We start from the raw sequence: 12,957 nt of genomic DNA on the forward strand, positions 1-12,957 counted from the left end.
CAGATTATTTCCCCCAGTGAAAGGAATTACAAATAACCACATACTGAGCTGTTTGACATTCACTTTAAACGGGGCTTAGGCAGTGTGTTGGATTGCTTGCGATGTAATTGTGGTGCTGGGTGACTAGGCTGCAAATAGTGTATGCAGGTTATTGACACAACTCATTGGTTGTGTTTTTTTTTTTTTTTGGGGTGTAACTGTGTGCTTGTTCGACTATGCGAAGAAACTTAACTGGTTTCTGTTGATACATCCGAAGTGGAAAGTTTTTTGCTCAGTTTTTTCAGAGGTTGTTATCTAAGAGCAGCATGATTTGATTGTTGTACAGAATGCGGTAGACTGACGTTCTTCATCTGACATTGTGCGTCTGAGTGGGAGACTACGGGGGGCTGACAGGAACATTATTTGGGGAAAACAAAGTTATGTCAGACACCTGGGGTTCTCCTCTTGACATACCAACAACCAATTGATTAGAACACCAGTAACCTGCTAAGGGAGCTAAGGTGGCTAGATATTGCTAGATTTTGTGATAAACTGGATATTTTTGTACAATCAATGTTTAATGTCTGTCTGTGCTAATGTCATTTTATCTACAATAGCAGCTTTTTCTGAAGTGAATTATGTGCTCTTGTATACACTGAAACTACATAATGGGACCAAAACCACATTCCCAAGTGACCACACTAATTTCAATGTGTACTGAATAGGTCTGTCGTGGAATATTCTAATCAAGTGAGAGAGACTGTCATTTCTTCAAACAATCTTTATTTAAAATCGATTAATTATTGCAATAATGAGATTGGTCTACCCAACAGTCTTGATTATTGGGCCGAGCAGCCTAACTGATAATGAAAAAACAGATCTTATATAGGACCTCCCATAAGCCACCTTGGGTTCGTCCTGTGGTCATCTGCCTCTGGTGTTATTTCCCAGATGCAAGTGTAGCCGATGTGAAATGGCTAGCTAGTTAGCGGTGGTGCGCGCTAGTGGCGTTTCAATCGGTGACGTCACTTGGTCTGAGACCTTGAAGTAGTGGTTCCCCTTGCTCTGCAAGGGCCGTGGCTTTTGTGGAGTGATGGGTAACGATGCTTCGAGGGTGACTGTTGACGTGTGCAGAGCGTCCCTGGTTCGCGCCCAGGTCGGGGCGAGGGGACGGACATAAAGTCTATCCTGTTACACAAGGATGATAAACAATGAAATGTTCTATTGCTTCAGGCTACTATCTCGAGTCACACACACCACGTCTTATCTATGATTGCAGGCTCAGTCAGACCGGAGACATGTGTCTCACATAGACCACTAATCATAGAATGGAATGCAGATGTAAAGTGTTTTATCACCAAGCCATCACTTATCCAGTTGCCATCCCAAGCTTCAAAAGACTCCTCTCAGTTCACTCAGAATGAAGAGAGAGAGAGAGAGATCGAAGAATCCCACTCTATTGCATGAAAACAACCATTCGGTACAAAAACAGTATCATAACAATCTTGTAATTTTGCTACCCTAGGACCCAACAAGTTAACGTTTGAGCCGAGATACAATATGTTGAGAATGGAATACAACTTGAGTCGAGGGGACTTGTGTTTTTTTAAAAGGTTCATCTTCACTTCTGACACTATCACCACTAGCTTCCCACCCCCCCAACCAAAAACAGACTATAAATGCATTCAGAAAAATATTTTGGCTTTCTCGCTTTGAAGCAAAGGCAGGGAAGGTCTTACATGAATAACTGAACTGCACTAAACAACTCTGGCCTGACGTTGTCTAGCATATCAGCTCGTCAAAAGATGTATAAGTGTAACGGCTGATTTCCTCCTCTTCGTCTGTAGCAGGGATCGGACCAAAATGCAGCGTGGTAAGTGTCCATAGTAGAATTTAATGAATAAACCGTAAAAGCACAAAACGTGAAAAACTGAAACAGTACCATGTGGTGAAACAGACATGGAAACAATCACCCACAAAATACCCAAAGAACATGGCCGCCTAAATATGGTTCCCAATCAGGGACAAAGATAGACAGCTGCCTCTAATTGAGAACCAATCTAGGCAACCATAGACCTAGATTAGAAAACACCCCATAAACATACAAAACCCCTAGACCAGGGCAAACACAAATCCCCCATGTCACACCCTGACCTAACCAAAATAATAAAGAAAACAAAGATAACTAAGGCCAGGGCGTGACAATAAGACAAGCAGCTCTAATACTGAAGCCAATTAGGAGACTTGAACAGGTGAAAAGACCCAGAGGAACACAGAAGAAGAAGAAAAAAAGTTCTGTATTGTGTTGAGTAATCATGCCTTTACACTGCCCACATGTTCTGAGATAAGAGTCAAGAGGTCACCCAGAGTTCTAGAACTCGAAATAGAACAGTTTACTCCAGACATAGTAAAGAGACAGCGATTGACCTGCTTTGAATACATGAAGACTGAAGACAAGTAGTAAAGTGATCTGACAAAGCTTGAGACACAGCTGTTTGAATATAGGAAAACTCAATATGTTATCAATACAGGACAGACTGTTTTAAAAGTTGCACTTGTATCGACTCCCAACTAAATATACTTCATTATCTAATTGACTAATCACCATTGGATTTCATGTTACAGTTTTTCTCAGTCGCTTTGGTGCATTTCTTAGATCAAAAGTGCAATTCTTGATACTACTTGTACAAATTCCAAATCTAGTCACTTGTGCAATTCATTAAAGCAATTTCTTATTCCTTTGAACAAATTGCAATTGATAATGTACAAGTGTCGTCTTTTTTCCACATTATCAATTGCTCAGGTCATGTTGATCAAAATATAGTAGATGGTTCTCTGTTGAATAGTCTTACCCCTCAAAACATCTAGGCATTCGTTCCTTGCATAAGCCATTACATGCAAAATTGTTGAACTATTTGTCATAAACTGTCAAGCATAGTTTTACACATTTCTATTAGACCTTTTGTACAAAAACGTGAATTGATGAATCGTGCAGGTGAAATTGACCCTCACTCATGAAGGAATGTAAAGTGTTAGTTCAACCAACAATCAAGCAGTTGTCTAAATTGCTCAATGGTGCATCTCATGAAGAATCAATTGGCAAGCATATATAGACAGACCACAACACAGAGTTGCAATTTTCCAATCATGGATGGACCAGGAAACAAACAGGGTCAACAGCCAAGAGGAGGAAGTTCCGGGTTGGAGAGCGGTCGCATTCGCACTTCGCTCTGCAGGTTGTATAACTCTGCAGGTTGTATAACTTTTTCATTACATTTCATTATAGTACAACGGTTGATTTGTCTAATCTTAGCAATTCTTCTTAGCTAGCTACATAGCCGTCCTTGTATCAGAGATAATTGCATAATTATCGTATTTCGTCGCCCTAACGTAGCCTTCACTGCTATTCGCCCAGGAGCTAGCAACGCTAGCTAACGCACACGGATTAGCATCACTGTAGTGCTATTCACTCAACTGAACGACTTGATTAGTCTAGTGTTAGCTAGCTACATAGCTGTCTTTGTTTCCAAGATAATTGTGTAGTTTAGTGTGTGTAGCCTTGGAGTGATTATCTTAATTCACTGAGGGTCGCTAGCCAGCTATTTGTCGTCCTTAACGTAGGAGACTCTGCTAGCTAGCCAACAGCTAACAGCTAACAGCTAGCCAACGTCTACTGTTTCGAATTCAACAACCCGGTCAGGTAGTTTCACATTTTCATTTCATTTCATTTCATTACAGTACAACGGTTTGATTTGTTTGATCGTAGCTAGCTACATAGCTAGCTACATAGCCGTCTTTGTTTCAAAGATAATTGTGTAGTCTAGAGCGATTTCCTAGGTTAGCTAGCCAGCTATTGTCGTTCTTTTAACGCAACGTAACGTAAACAACACTGCTAGCTAGCCAGCTAGCCCCCGAATAGTAGCACTGTAGAAACTATTACACTCAACGGAACGACTTGATTAGTGTAGTGTCAACAACGCAGCTACTGCCAGCTAGCCTACTTTAGCAGTACTGTATCATTTTAATCATTTTAGTCAATAAGACTCTTGCTACGTAAGCTTAACTTTCTGAACATTCGAGACGTGTAGTCCACTTGTCATTCCAATCTCCTTGCATTAGCGTAGCCTTTTCTGTAGCCTGTCAACTATGTGTCTGTCTATCCCTGTTCTCTCCTCTCTGCACAGACCATACAAACGCTCCACACCGCGTGGCCGCGACCACCCTACTCTGGTGGTCCCAGCGCGTTACCCACGTGGAGTTCCAGGTCTCCGGTAGCCTCTGGAACTGCCGATCTGCGGCCAACAAGGCAGAGTTCATCTCAGCCTATGCCTCCCTCCAGTCCCTTGACTTCTTGGCACTGACGGAAACATGGATCACCACAGATAACACTGCTACTCCTACTGCTCTCTCCTCGTCCGCCCACGTGTTCTCGCACACCCCGAGAGCTTCTGGTCAGCGGGGTGGTGGCACCGGGATCCTCATCTCTCCCAAGTGGTCTTTCTCTCTTTCTCCCCTTACCCATCTGTCTATCGCCTCCTTTGAATTCCATGCTGTCACAGTTACCAGCCCTTTCAAGCTTAACATCCTTATCATTTATCGCCCTCCAGGTTCCTCGGAGAGTTCATCAATGAGCTTGATGCCTTGATAAGCTCCTTTCCTGAGGACGGCTCACCTCTCACAGTTCTGGGCGACTTTAACCTCCCCACGTCTACCTTTGACTCATTCCTCTCTGCCTCCTTCTTTCCACTCCTCTCCTCTTTTGACCTCACCCTCTCACCTTCCCCCTACTCACAAGGCAGGCAATACGCTTGACCTCATCTTTACTAGATGCTGTTCTTCCACTAACCTCATTGCAACTCCCCTCCAAGTCTCCGACCACTACCTTGTATCCTTTTCCCTCTCGCTCTCATCCAACACTTCCCACACTGCCCCTACTCGGATGGTATCGCGCCGTCCCAACCTTCGCTCTCTCTCCCCCGCTACTCTCTCCTCTTCCATCCTATCATCTCTTCCCTCTGCTCAAACTTTCTCCAACCTATCTCCTGATTCTGCCTCCTCAACCCTCCTCTCCTCCCTTACTGCATCCTTTGACTCTCTATGTCCCCTATCCTCCAGGCCGGCTCGGTCCTCCTCCCGCTCCGTGGCTCGACGACTCATTGCGAGCTCACAGAACAGGGCTCCGGGCAGCCGAGCGGAAATGGAGGAAAACTCGCCTCCCTGCGGACCTGGCATCCTTTCACTCCCTCCTCTCTACATTTTCCTCCTCTGTCTCTGCTGCTAAAGCCACTTTCTACCATTCTAAATTCCAAGCATCTGCCTCTAACCCTAGGAAGCTCTTTGCCACCTTCTCCTCCCTCCTGAATCCCCCCTCCTCCCTCTCTGCAGATGACTTCGTCAACCATTTTGAAAAGAAGGTCAACGACATCTGCTCACACTGCCCCACCCTATGCTCTGACCTCTTTCTCCCCTCTCTCTCCAGATGAAATCTCGCGTCTTGTGACGGCCGGCCGCCCAACAACCTGCCCGCTTGACCCTATCCCCTCCTCTCTTCTCCAGACCATTTCCGGAGACCTTCTCCCTTACCTCACCTCGCTCATCAACTCATCCCTGACCGCTGGCTACGTCCCTCCCGTCTTCAAGAGAGCGAGAGTTGCACCCCTTCTGAAAAACCTACACTCGATCCCTCCGATGTCAACAACTACAGACCAGTATCCCTTCTCTCTTTTCTCTCCAAAACTCTTGAGCGTGCCGTCCTTGGCCAGCTCTACCGCTATCTCTCTCAGAATGACCTTCTTGATCCAAATCAGTCAGGTTTCAAGACTAGTCATTCAACTGAGACTGCTCTTCTCTGTATCACGGAGGCGCTCCGCACTGCTAAAGCTAACTCTCTCTCCTCTGCTCTCATCCTTCTAGACCTATCGGCTGCCTTCGATACTGTGAACCATCAGATCCTCCTCTCCACCCTCTCCGAGTTGGGCATCTCCGGCGCGGCCCACGCTTGGATTGCGTCCTACCTGACAGGTCGCTCCTACCAGGTGGCGTGGCGAGAATCTGTCTCCTCACCACGCGCTCTCACCACTGGTGTCCCCAGGGCTCTGTTCTAGGCCCTCTTATTCTCGCTATACACCAAGTCACTTGGCTCTGTCATAACCTCACATGGTCTCTCCTATCATTGCTATGCAGACGACACACAATTAATCTTCTCCTTTCCCCCTTCTGATGACCAGGTGGCGAATCGCATCTCTGCATGTCTGGCAGACATATCAGTGTGGATGACGGATCACCACCTCAAGCTGAACCTCAGCAAGACGGAGCTCCTCTTCCTCCCGGGGAAGGACTGCCCGTTCCATGATCTCGCCATCACGGTTGACAACTCCATTGTGTCCTCCTCCCAGAGCGCTAAGAACCTTGGCGTGATCCTGGACAACACCCTGACGTTCTCAACTAACATCAAGGCGGTGTCCCGTTCCTGTAGGTTCATGATCTACAACATCCGCAGAGTACGACCCTGCCTCACACAGGAAGCGGCGCAGGTCCTAATCCAGGCACTTGTCATCTCCCGTCTTGATTACTGCAACTCGCTGTTGGCTGGGCTCCCTGCCTGTGCCATTAAACCCCTACAACTCATCCAGAACGCCGCAGCCCGTCTGGTGTTCAACCTTCCCAAGTTCTCGCACGTCACCCCGCTCCTCCGCTCTCTCCACTGGCTTCCAGTTGAAGCTCGCATCCGCTACAAGACCATGGTGCTTGCCTACGGAGCTGTGAGGGGGAACGGCACCTCAGTACCTCCAGGCTCTGATCAGGCCCTACACCCAAACAAGGGCACTGCGTTCATCCACCTCTGGCCTGCTCGCCTCCCTACCACTGAGGAAGTACAGTTCCCGCTCAGCCCAGTCAAAACTGTTCGCTGCTCTGGCCCCCAATGGTGGAACAAACTCCTTCACGACGCCAGGACAGCGGAGTCAATCACCACCTTCCGGAGACACCTGAAACCCTACCTCTTCAAGGAATACCTAGGATAGGGTAAGTAATCCTTCTCACCCCCTTCTCTCCCCCAAAAAAAAAAGATTTAGATGCAAGTGGCTGTTCCACTGGATGCCATAAGGTGTATGCACCAATTTGTAAGTCGCTCTGGATAAGAGCGTCTGCTAAATGACTTAAATGTAAATGTAAAAAGAAGAGGAGCAAGGATGTGTGGTGGAAGGCAAAACAGAGGAAGAGGCAGAAGAGGACATAGGCGCATATCTGATGACATAAGGGCCACTATTGTGGACCATGTTGTTAATCATGGTCTTACAATGGCTGAGGCGGGTCGAAGGGTGCAGCTGAATATTGGGAGATCAACCGTGTCCTCAATAGTTCAAACGTTTTATGTCCACCAATGTACAGTGCACTATTACTGTATATAAGCAGTATACTGTATACTTCCTACAATGCTTCATATTACAGTAGTCCACTTGTATTTCACAGCATACAGAAATATACTCTATACAGATACATACTACACCTTACATGCACCCACCTGTATGTTTTACAGTAAAATGTGTGTTCGCATAGTTTTTGTCTATGTGAAAGTGTGCGATGCATCACTGCATTTCCCCACATAGGACTGCAAGATTACCTCAAACCGGTGGCAGAGGACGCCTTTTCACACCTCAACAGGAGGAGGCTATTTGCACCATGGTCAATGCCATGAGACTCAGGGAAATACAAAGGACCATTATAGAAGACAACGATGTCTTTGAAAACATCCATACGGTTAGTATCTCAACCATCGACAGGGTGCTGCATAGAAACAAGATTAGTATAAAACAGCTGTACCGTGTACCATTCCAAAGGAATAAGGACAGAGTTAAGGAGCTACGGTACCAGTATGTACAGGTAAAACATATATCTATATAACTACTTTACAGCAACATTGTATGTGATACATAGTACAGTAAGCATAAACTGCACACATTTCCATTGCTGTGGAAGGAACATGCAATATATATGTACATTTTATGTCACTCTTCCTTACCAAAACAAATTCAACTGTGTGTTCTGGGATATGGAGTTGGAATCAAGTGAACTCTCTCACAACTTTGTATACGTGGATGAGGCTGGCTTCAACCTGACCAAATGCAGAAGGCGGGGTCGGAATATCATCGGTAACAGAACTACTGTGGATTTGCCAGGCCAACGGGGAGGAAATGTCACCATGTGTGCTGCTATTTCGGAGCATGGTGTCCTAACCCATATCCCCCTTATAGGGCCATACAACACCCAGCATCTACTCAACTTTTTAGAGACTCTCTACAGGGCTCTCATCCCTGATGATGAGAGGGGTCTGTTTAGAGAGGATTTGCCAAAGTATGTGGTCATTTGTGATAATGTGAGTTTCCCTCGATCAAACATCATAAGGCAATGGTTTGTGACCCACCGAGGATGCTCATAGAATTCATCCCACCTAATTCACCATTCCTTAACCCAATTGAGGAGTTCTTTTCAGTATGGAGGTGGAAGGTGTACGATCGTCAGCCACACACACAGATGACTCTGCTGGCTGCAATGGATGCAGCATGTGAGGACATCACAGTAGATGCCTGCAGAGGATGGATAAGGCATTCCAAAAGATTCTTTCCACGTTGCATTGGAAGGGAAAATATCCTGTGTGATGTGGATGAGAATATGTGGGCCGACAGACAGGAACGTCTGGATGTGTAGAGAGCACAACAGTGCTGCGGGCAAAGTTGTGCCTTAGGGGTGGTTTCCTGTATTTCTTTCTAATTTAGTTTTTATTCCGTGGTGCCCCTTGGGTTGTCCAGTCTCTTTCAATCAATAACCCACATACAGTAATATGTAAATAGTACTGTTGAAATTGATATATGCCATAGAAGTGCAGCCTTGTGCATTTTCAATACAGTAACTGTCATCCAAACTGTAGCCTAATTTTACGTCAGGTAATACTGTCAAAGTACACAGTTACATTGACAACATGCCTAAACATTTTGACGACCTTGTTCGTGAACAATGACTCAATGACTTATCATTCTGATGACACTGACATGATCATTGGCATGAATATTTACTTTTGAGAGATGTACTAAGGATGTTTAGTGACTGATAGAAACATATCTATTGTATATTGCAATTTGTATAAATTGTTCTGAGAAATGCACTTATTATTTTGCACATGTTAGGGATGATGTGAAAAATGCACCAAAGTGACTGAGAAAAACTGTAAGTTAATCATTTCATCAGAACTATAACTATAACATCTGTTCATAAAGGCGTCTTCTGAGAGAGTTCCATGTCCACAAAGGCCCATCCTTCTAATGTAAACAAAAATCACCAACATCTATAGTGTGCATTAAACAGTCCAAACGTTTGTTACAAATTCATATAGTCCACATTCTCCAACATAGGCCATCACAGACCGAAAGCGCAACAAATTACAACCTCTGGATCTGTCCAGGTTTCATTGTTATGACTGATATTGGGGTCAGTTAGCAACCCAAGGTGTCAGTCTTCCCCTCCTCCACCTAAACCAGACTTCCCTATGTGATAGCCATCTGGGTCGCCAGGTAAGAGGAGGTGGAAAGGGATAGAGAAAGAAAGAGGGAAGTTATTAGTAGAAATATTGAGAGAACGAGGGAGAGAGAGGGATGAGAAAGAGCGAGAAATAGAGAGAGAGAGAGGAGAAAGAGCTAGATAGAGGAGAAAGAGCTAGAGAGAGAGAGAGGAGAAAGAGCTAGAGAGAGAGCAAGAGGGAGGAGAAAGCGAGAAAGAGAGAAAGAGAAAGAGCTATAGAGAGAGAAAGAGAGAGCTAGAGAGAAAGAGAGAGAACGAGAGAGGAGAAAGAGCTAGAGAGAAAGAGAGAAAACAGCTAGAGAGAGAGAAAGAGCTAGAGAGAGAGAAAGAGCTAGAGAGAGAGAAAGAGCTAGAGAGAGAGGAGCTAGAGAGATAGAGATAGAGAGAGAAAAAAGAGCTAGAGCTAGAGAGAGAGAAAAGGAGAGGAGAAAGAGCTAGAGAGCTAGAGAGAGAGAGAGAGAGAGAGCTAGAGAGAGAAAGAGAGTGGCGAAAGAGCTAGAGAGAGAGAAAGGGAGAGAGGGAGAGAAAGAGAGAAATGTAGATACAGAGGAGTCAGAAAGAAAGAGTGAAGGGGTTACCATGTCAACACTCCAGGTCTATTGCTTGGCATGCATCAAGCTGCCACTAGCGCAAACACCTTCACCTTCATCTCTCGGCTCTGTTGCCATGGTTTTTTGGCCTCTTCCAGTGCTTTTCCAGGTCTGCTCTTTGGTGCACTTTGGCTTCCAGTCACCACTTTCCAAATATATGCCCTTTAATGAGATAGAGGTGGTTCAGAATAGCCCTGTGGACCTTTAGGTCAACCATGTGGGGGCCACAACACAACTGCAACAATAAGTTGCTATGTTAAAGAATAGGATAAGTTTTAAGAATAACGTTTTAAGAATATAGTGTAGATCAATAGGCTGTTGTGCTATGGTATTCTGTAACACACCTGTGTAGCAAGAGAGAACGCCATAACTCTGCGTTTACCAAGCGTGATCACATGTTCAGACGATGCATTTTTTTTTTACTATGTCTACATCTGTGATAAGAAAGAACAAATATTTGTGCAATTACGAATCATGTCTTTGTGGGATGCTCTATGTTACCATAGTGGGAGGAATCCTAATTCCATGCTAGGAATAATACAATCTCTACTTTCAGTGAAAATGTTAGTGTTTTGCTCCACATTTGATTAGGAATTTCACTCTCAAGAAAGCAATAACAGAGCAAGATCTGTAAAACTCAAAACATAATAGGAACACAAATGTAGGTATTAAGTACAATTATGTAAATTAGAGCACAAGGTCATGGTATCATACCAAAGACACTGTGAAAGTGCCCAATGTTGATACAACTTAGTTAAGATGAAGCCCTTGGTTTGGAAGCCTGTATGATATATAATATGAAATACTACATTGTAACAAAATCTGACCTTATTGGTCGACTATCTACAGTATTTCTTGGTATAATATGATTTTATTTGTGGGGGACGTAATATATAGAACCAGGGCCTATTTTCTCAAAGTAATCCATAGACATGTTGATTAATAAGACATATATAGCTCAAATATACTTTCTCTTTGTGATGTAATGCAATAAGACATTAACCTGACACCTGGCTTTAATAATAAACTACTAAACCCAGACAGAAGAAGGAGAAGGGAAAAGCGTGACTTGGATAGTGTCACAGCCCAAACTCCTGTGTTTTCTTTCACTGCAACAGATTTGAATTGGAAAAAGCAGCAGTGCATTTGTCACTGACAAAAATAACATCCTCTTTCCCCAGTTTTAACTAAGAATCCTCCCCACCCCTTTTTCCCCAGCTTTAACTAGGAATCTTTCCCACCCCTCTTTCCCCAGCTTTAACTAGGAATCCTCCCCACCCCTCTTTCCCCAGCTTTAACTAGGAATCTTTCCCACCCCTCTTTCCCCAGCTTTAACTAGGAATCCTCCCCACCCCTCTTTCCCCAGCTTTAACTAGGAATATTTCTCACCCCTCTTTCCCCAGCTTTAACTAGGAATCCTCCCCACCCCTCTTTCCCCATCTTTAACTAGGAATCCTCCCCACCCCTCTTTCCCCAGCTTTAACTAGGAATATTTCCCACACTCTTTCCCCGGCTTTAACAAGGAATACTCCCCATCCCTCTTTCCCCAGCTTTAACTAGGAATCCTCCCCACCCCTCTTTCCCCAGCTTTAACTAGGAATCCTCCCCACCCCTCTTTCCCCAGCTTTAACTAGGAATCCTCCCCACCCTTCTTTCCCCAGCTTTAACTAGGAATCCTCCCCACCCCTCTTTCCCCAGCTTTAACTAGGAATCCTCCCCACCCCTCTTTCCCCAGCTTTAACTAGGAATCCTCCCCACCCCTCTTTCCCCAGCTTTAACTAGGAATATTTCCCACACTCCCCTTTAACAAGGAATACTCCCCATCCCTCTTTCCCCAGCTTTAACTAGGAATCCTCCCCACCCCTCTTTCCCCAGCTTTAACTAGGAATCCTCCCCACCCCTCTTTCCCCAGCTTTAACTAGGAATCCTCCCCACCCTTCTTTCCCCAGCTTTAACTAGGAATCCTCCCCACCCCTCTTTCCCCAGCTTTAACTAGGAATCCTCCCCACCCCTCTTTCCCCATCTTTAACTAGGAATCCTCCCCACCCCTCTTTCCCCAGCTTTAACTAGGAATATTTCCCACACTAGGAATCCTCCCCACCCCAAGGAATCTTTCCCCAGCTTTAACTAGGAATCCTCCCCACCCCTCTTTCCCCAGCTTTAACTAGGAATCCTCCCCACCCCTCTTTCCCCAGCTTTAACTAGGAATCCTCCCCACCCCTCTTTCCCCAGCTTTAACTAGGAATCTTTCCCACCCCTCTTTCCCCAGCTTTAACTAGGAATCTTTCCCACCCCTCTTTCCCCAGCTTTAACTAGGAATCTTTCCCACCCCTCTTTCCCCAGCTTTAACTAGGAATCTTTCCCACCCCTCTTTCCCCAGCTTTAACTAGGAATCTTTTCCACCCCTCTTTCCCCAGCTTTAACTAGGAATCCTCCCCACCCCTCTTTCCCCAGCTTTAACTAGGAATCCTCCCCACCCCTCTTTCCCCAGCTTTAACTAGGAATCCTCCCCACCCCTCTTTCCCCAGCTTTAACTAGGAATCCTCCCCACCCCTCTTTCCCCAGCTTTAACTAGGAATCCTCCCCACCCCTCTTTCCCCAGCTTTAACTAGGAATCCTCCCCACCCCTCTTTCCCCAGCTTTAACTAGGAATCTTTCCCACCCCTCTTTCCCCAGCTTTAACTAGGAATCTTTCCCACCCCTCTTTCCCCAGCTTTAACTAGGAATCTTTCCCACCCCTCTTTCCCCAGCTTTAACTAGGAATCCTCCCCACCCCTCTTTCCCCAGCTTTAACTAGGAATCCTCCCCACCCCTC

The 12,957-nt window shown here is 45.3% G+C and overlaps 1 protein-coding gene across 1 annotated transcript in view; it reads left to right on the forward strand.

Annotated features, from left to right (window-relative positions):
- Positions 1-6,090: 6,090 nt before the first annotated feature.
- The window catches only part of LOC127914412 (uncharacterized), a 98,022-nt gene continuing 91,155 nt past the window's right edge, over positions 6,091-12,957 (forward strand). The window contains exon 1 of the mRNA XM_052490258.1: positions 6,091-6,454. Coding sequence (XP_052346218.1) covers positions 6,252-6,454 — 203 coding nt within the window. The 5' untranslated portion in view covers positions 6,091-6,251. The remainder of the gene's footprint in view (positions 6,455-12,957) is intronic.

Source organism: Oncorhynchus keta, chromosome 32 (assembly GCF_023373465.1).
Source record: "Oncorhynchus keta strain PuntledgeMale-10-30-2019 chromosome 32, Oket_V2, whole genome shotgun sequence".
NCBI lineage: Eukaryota > Metazoa > Chordata > Actinopteri > Salmoniformes > Salmonidae > Oncorhynchus > Oncorhynchus keta.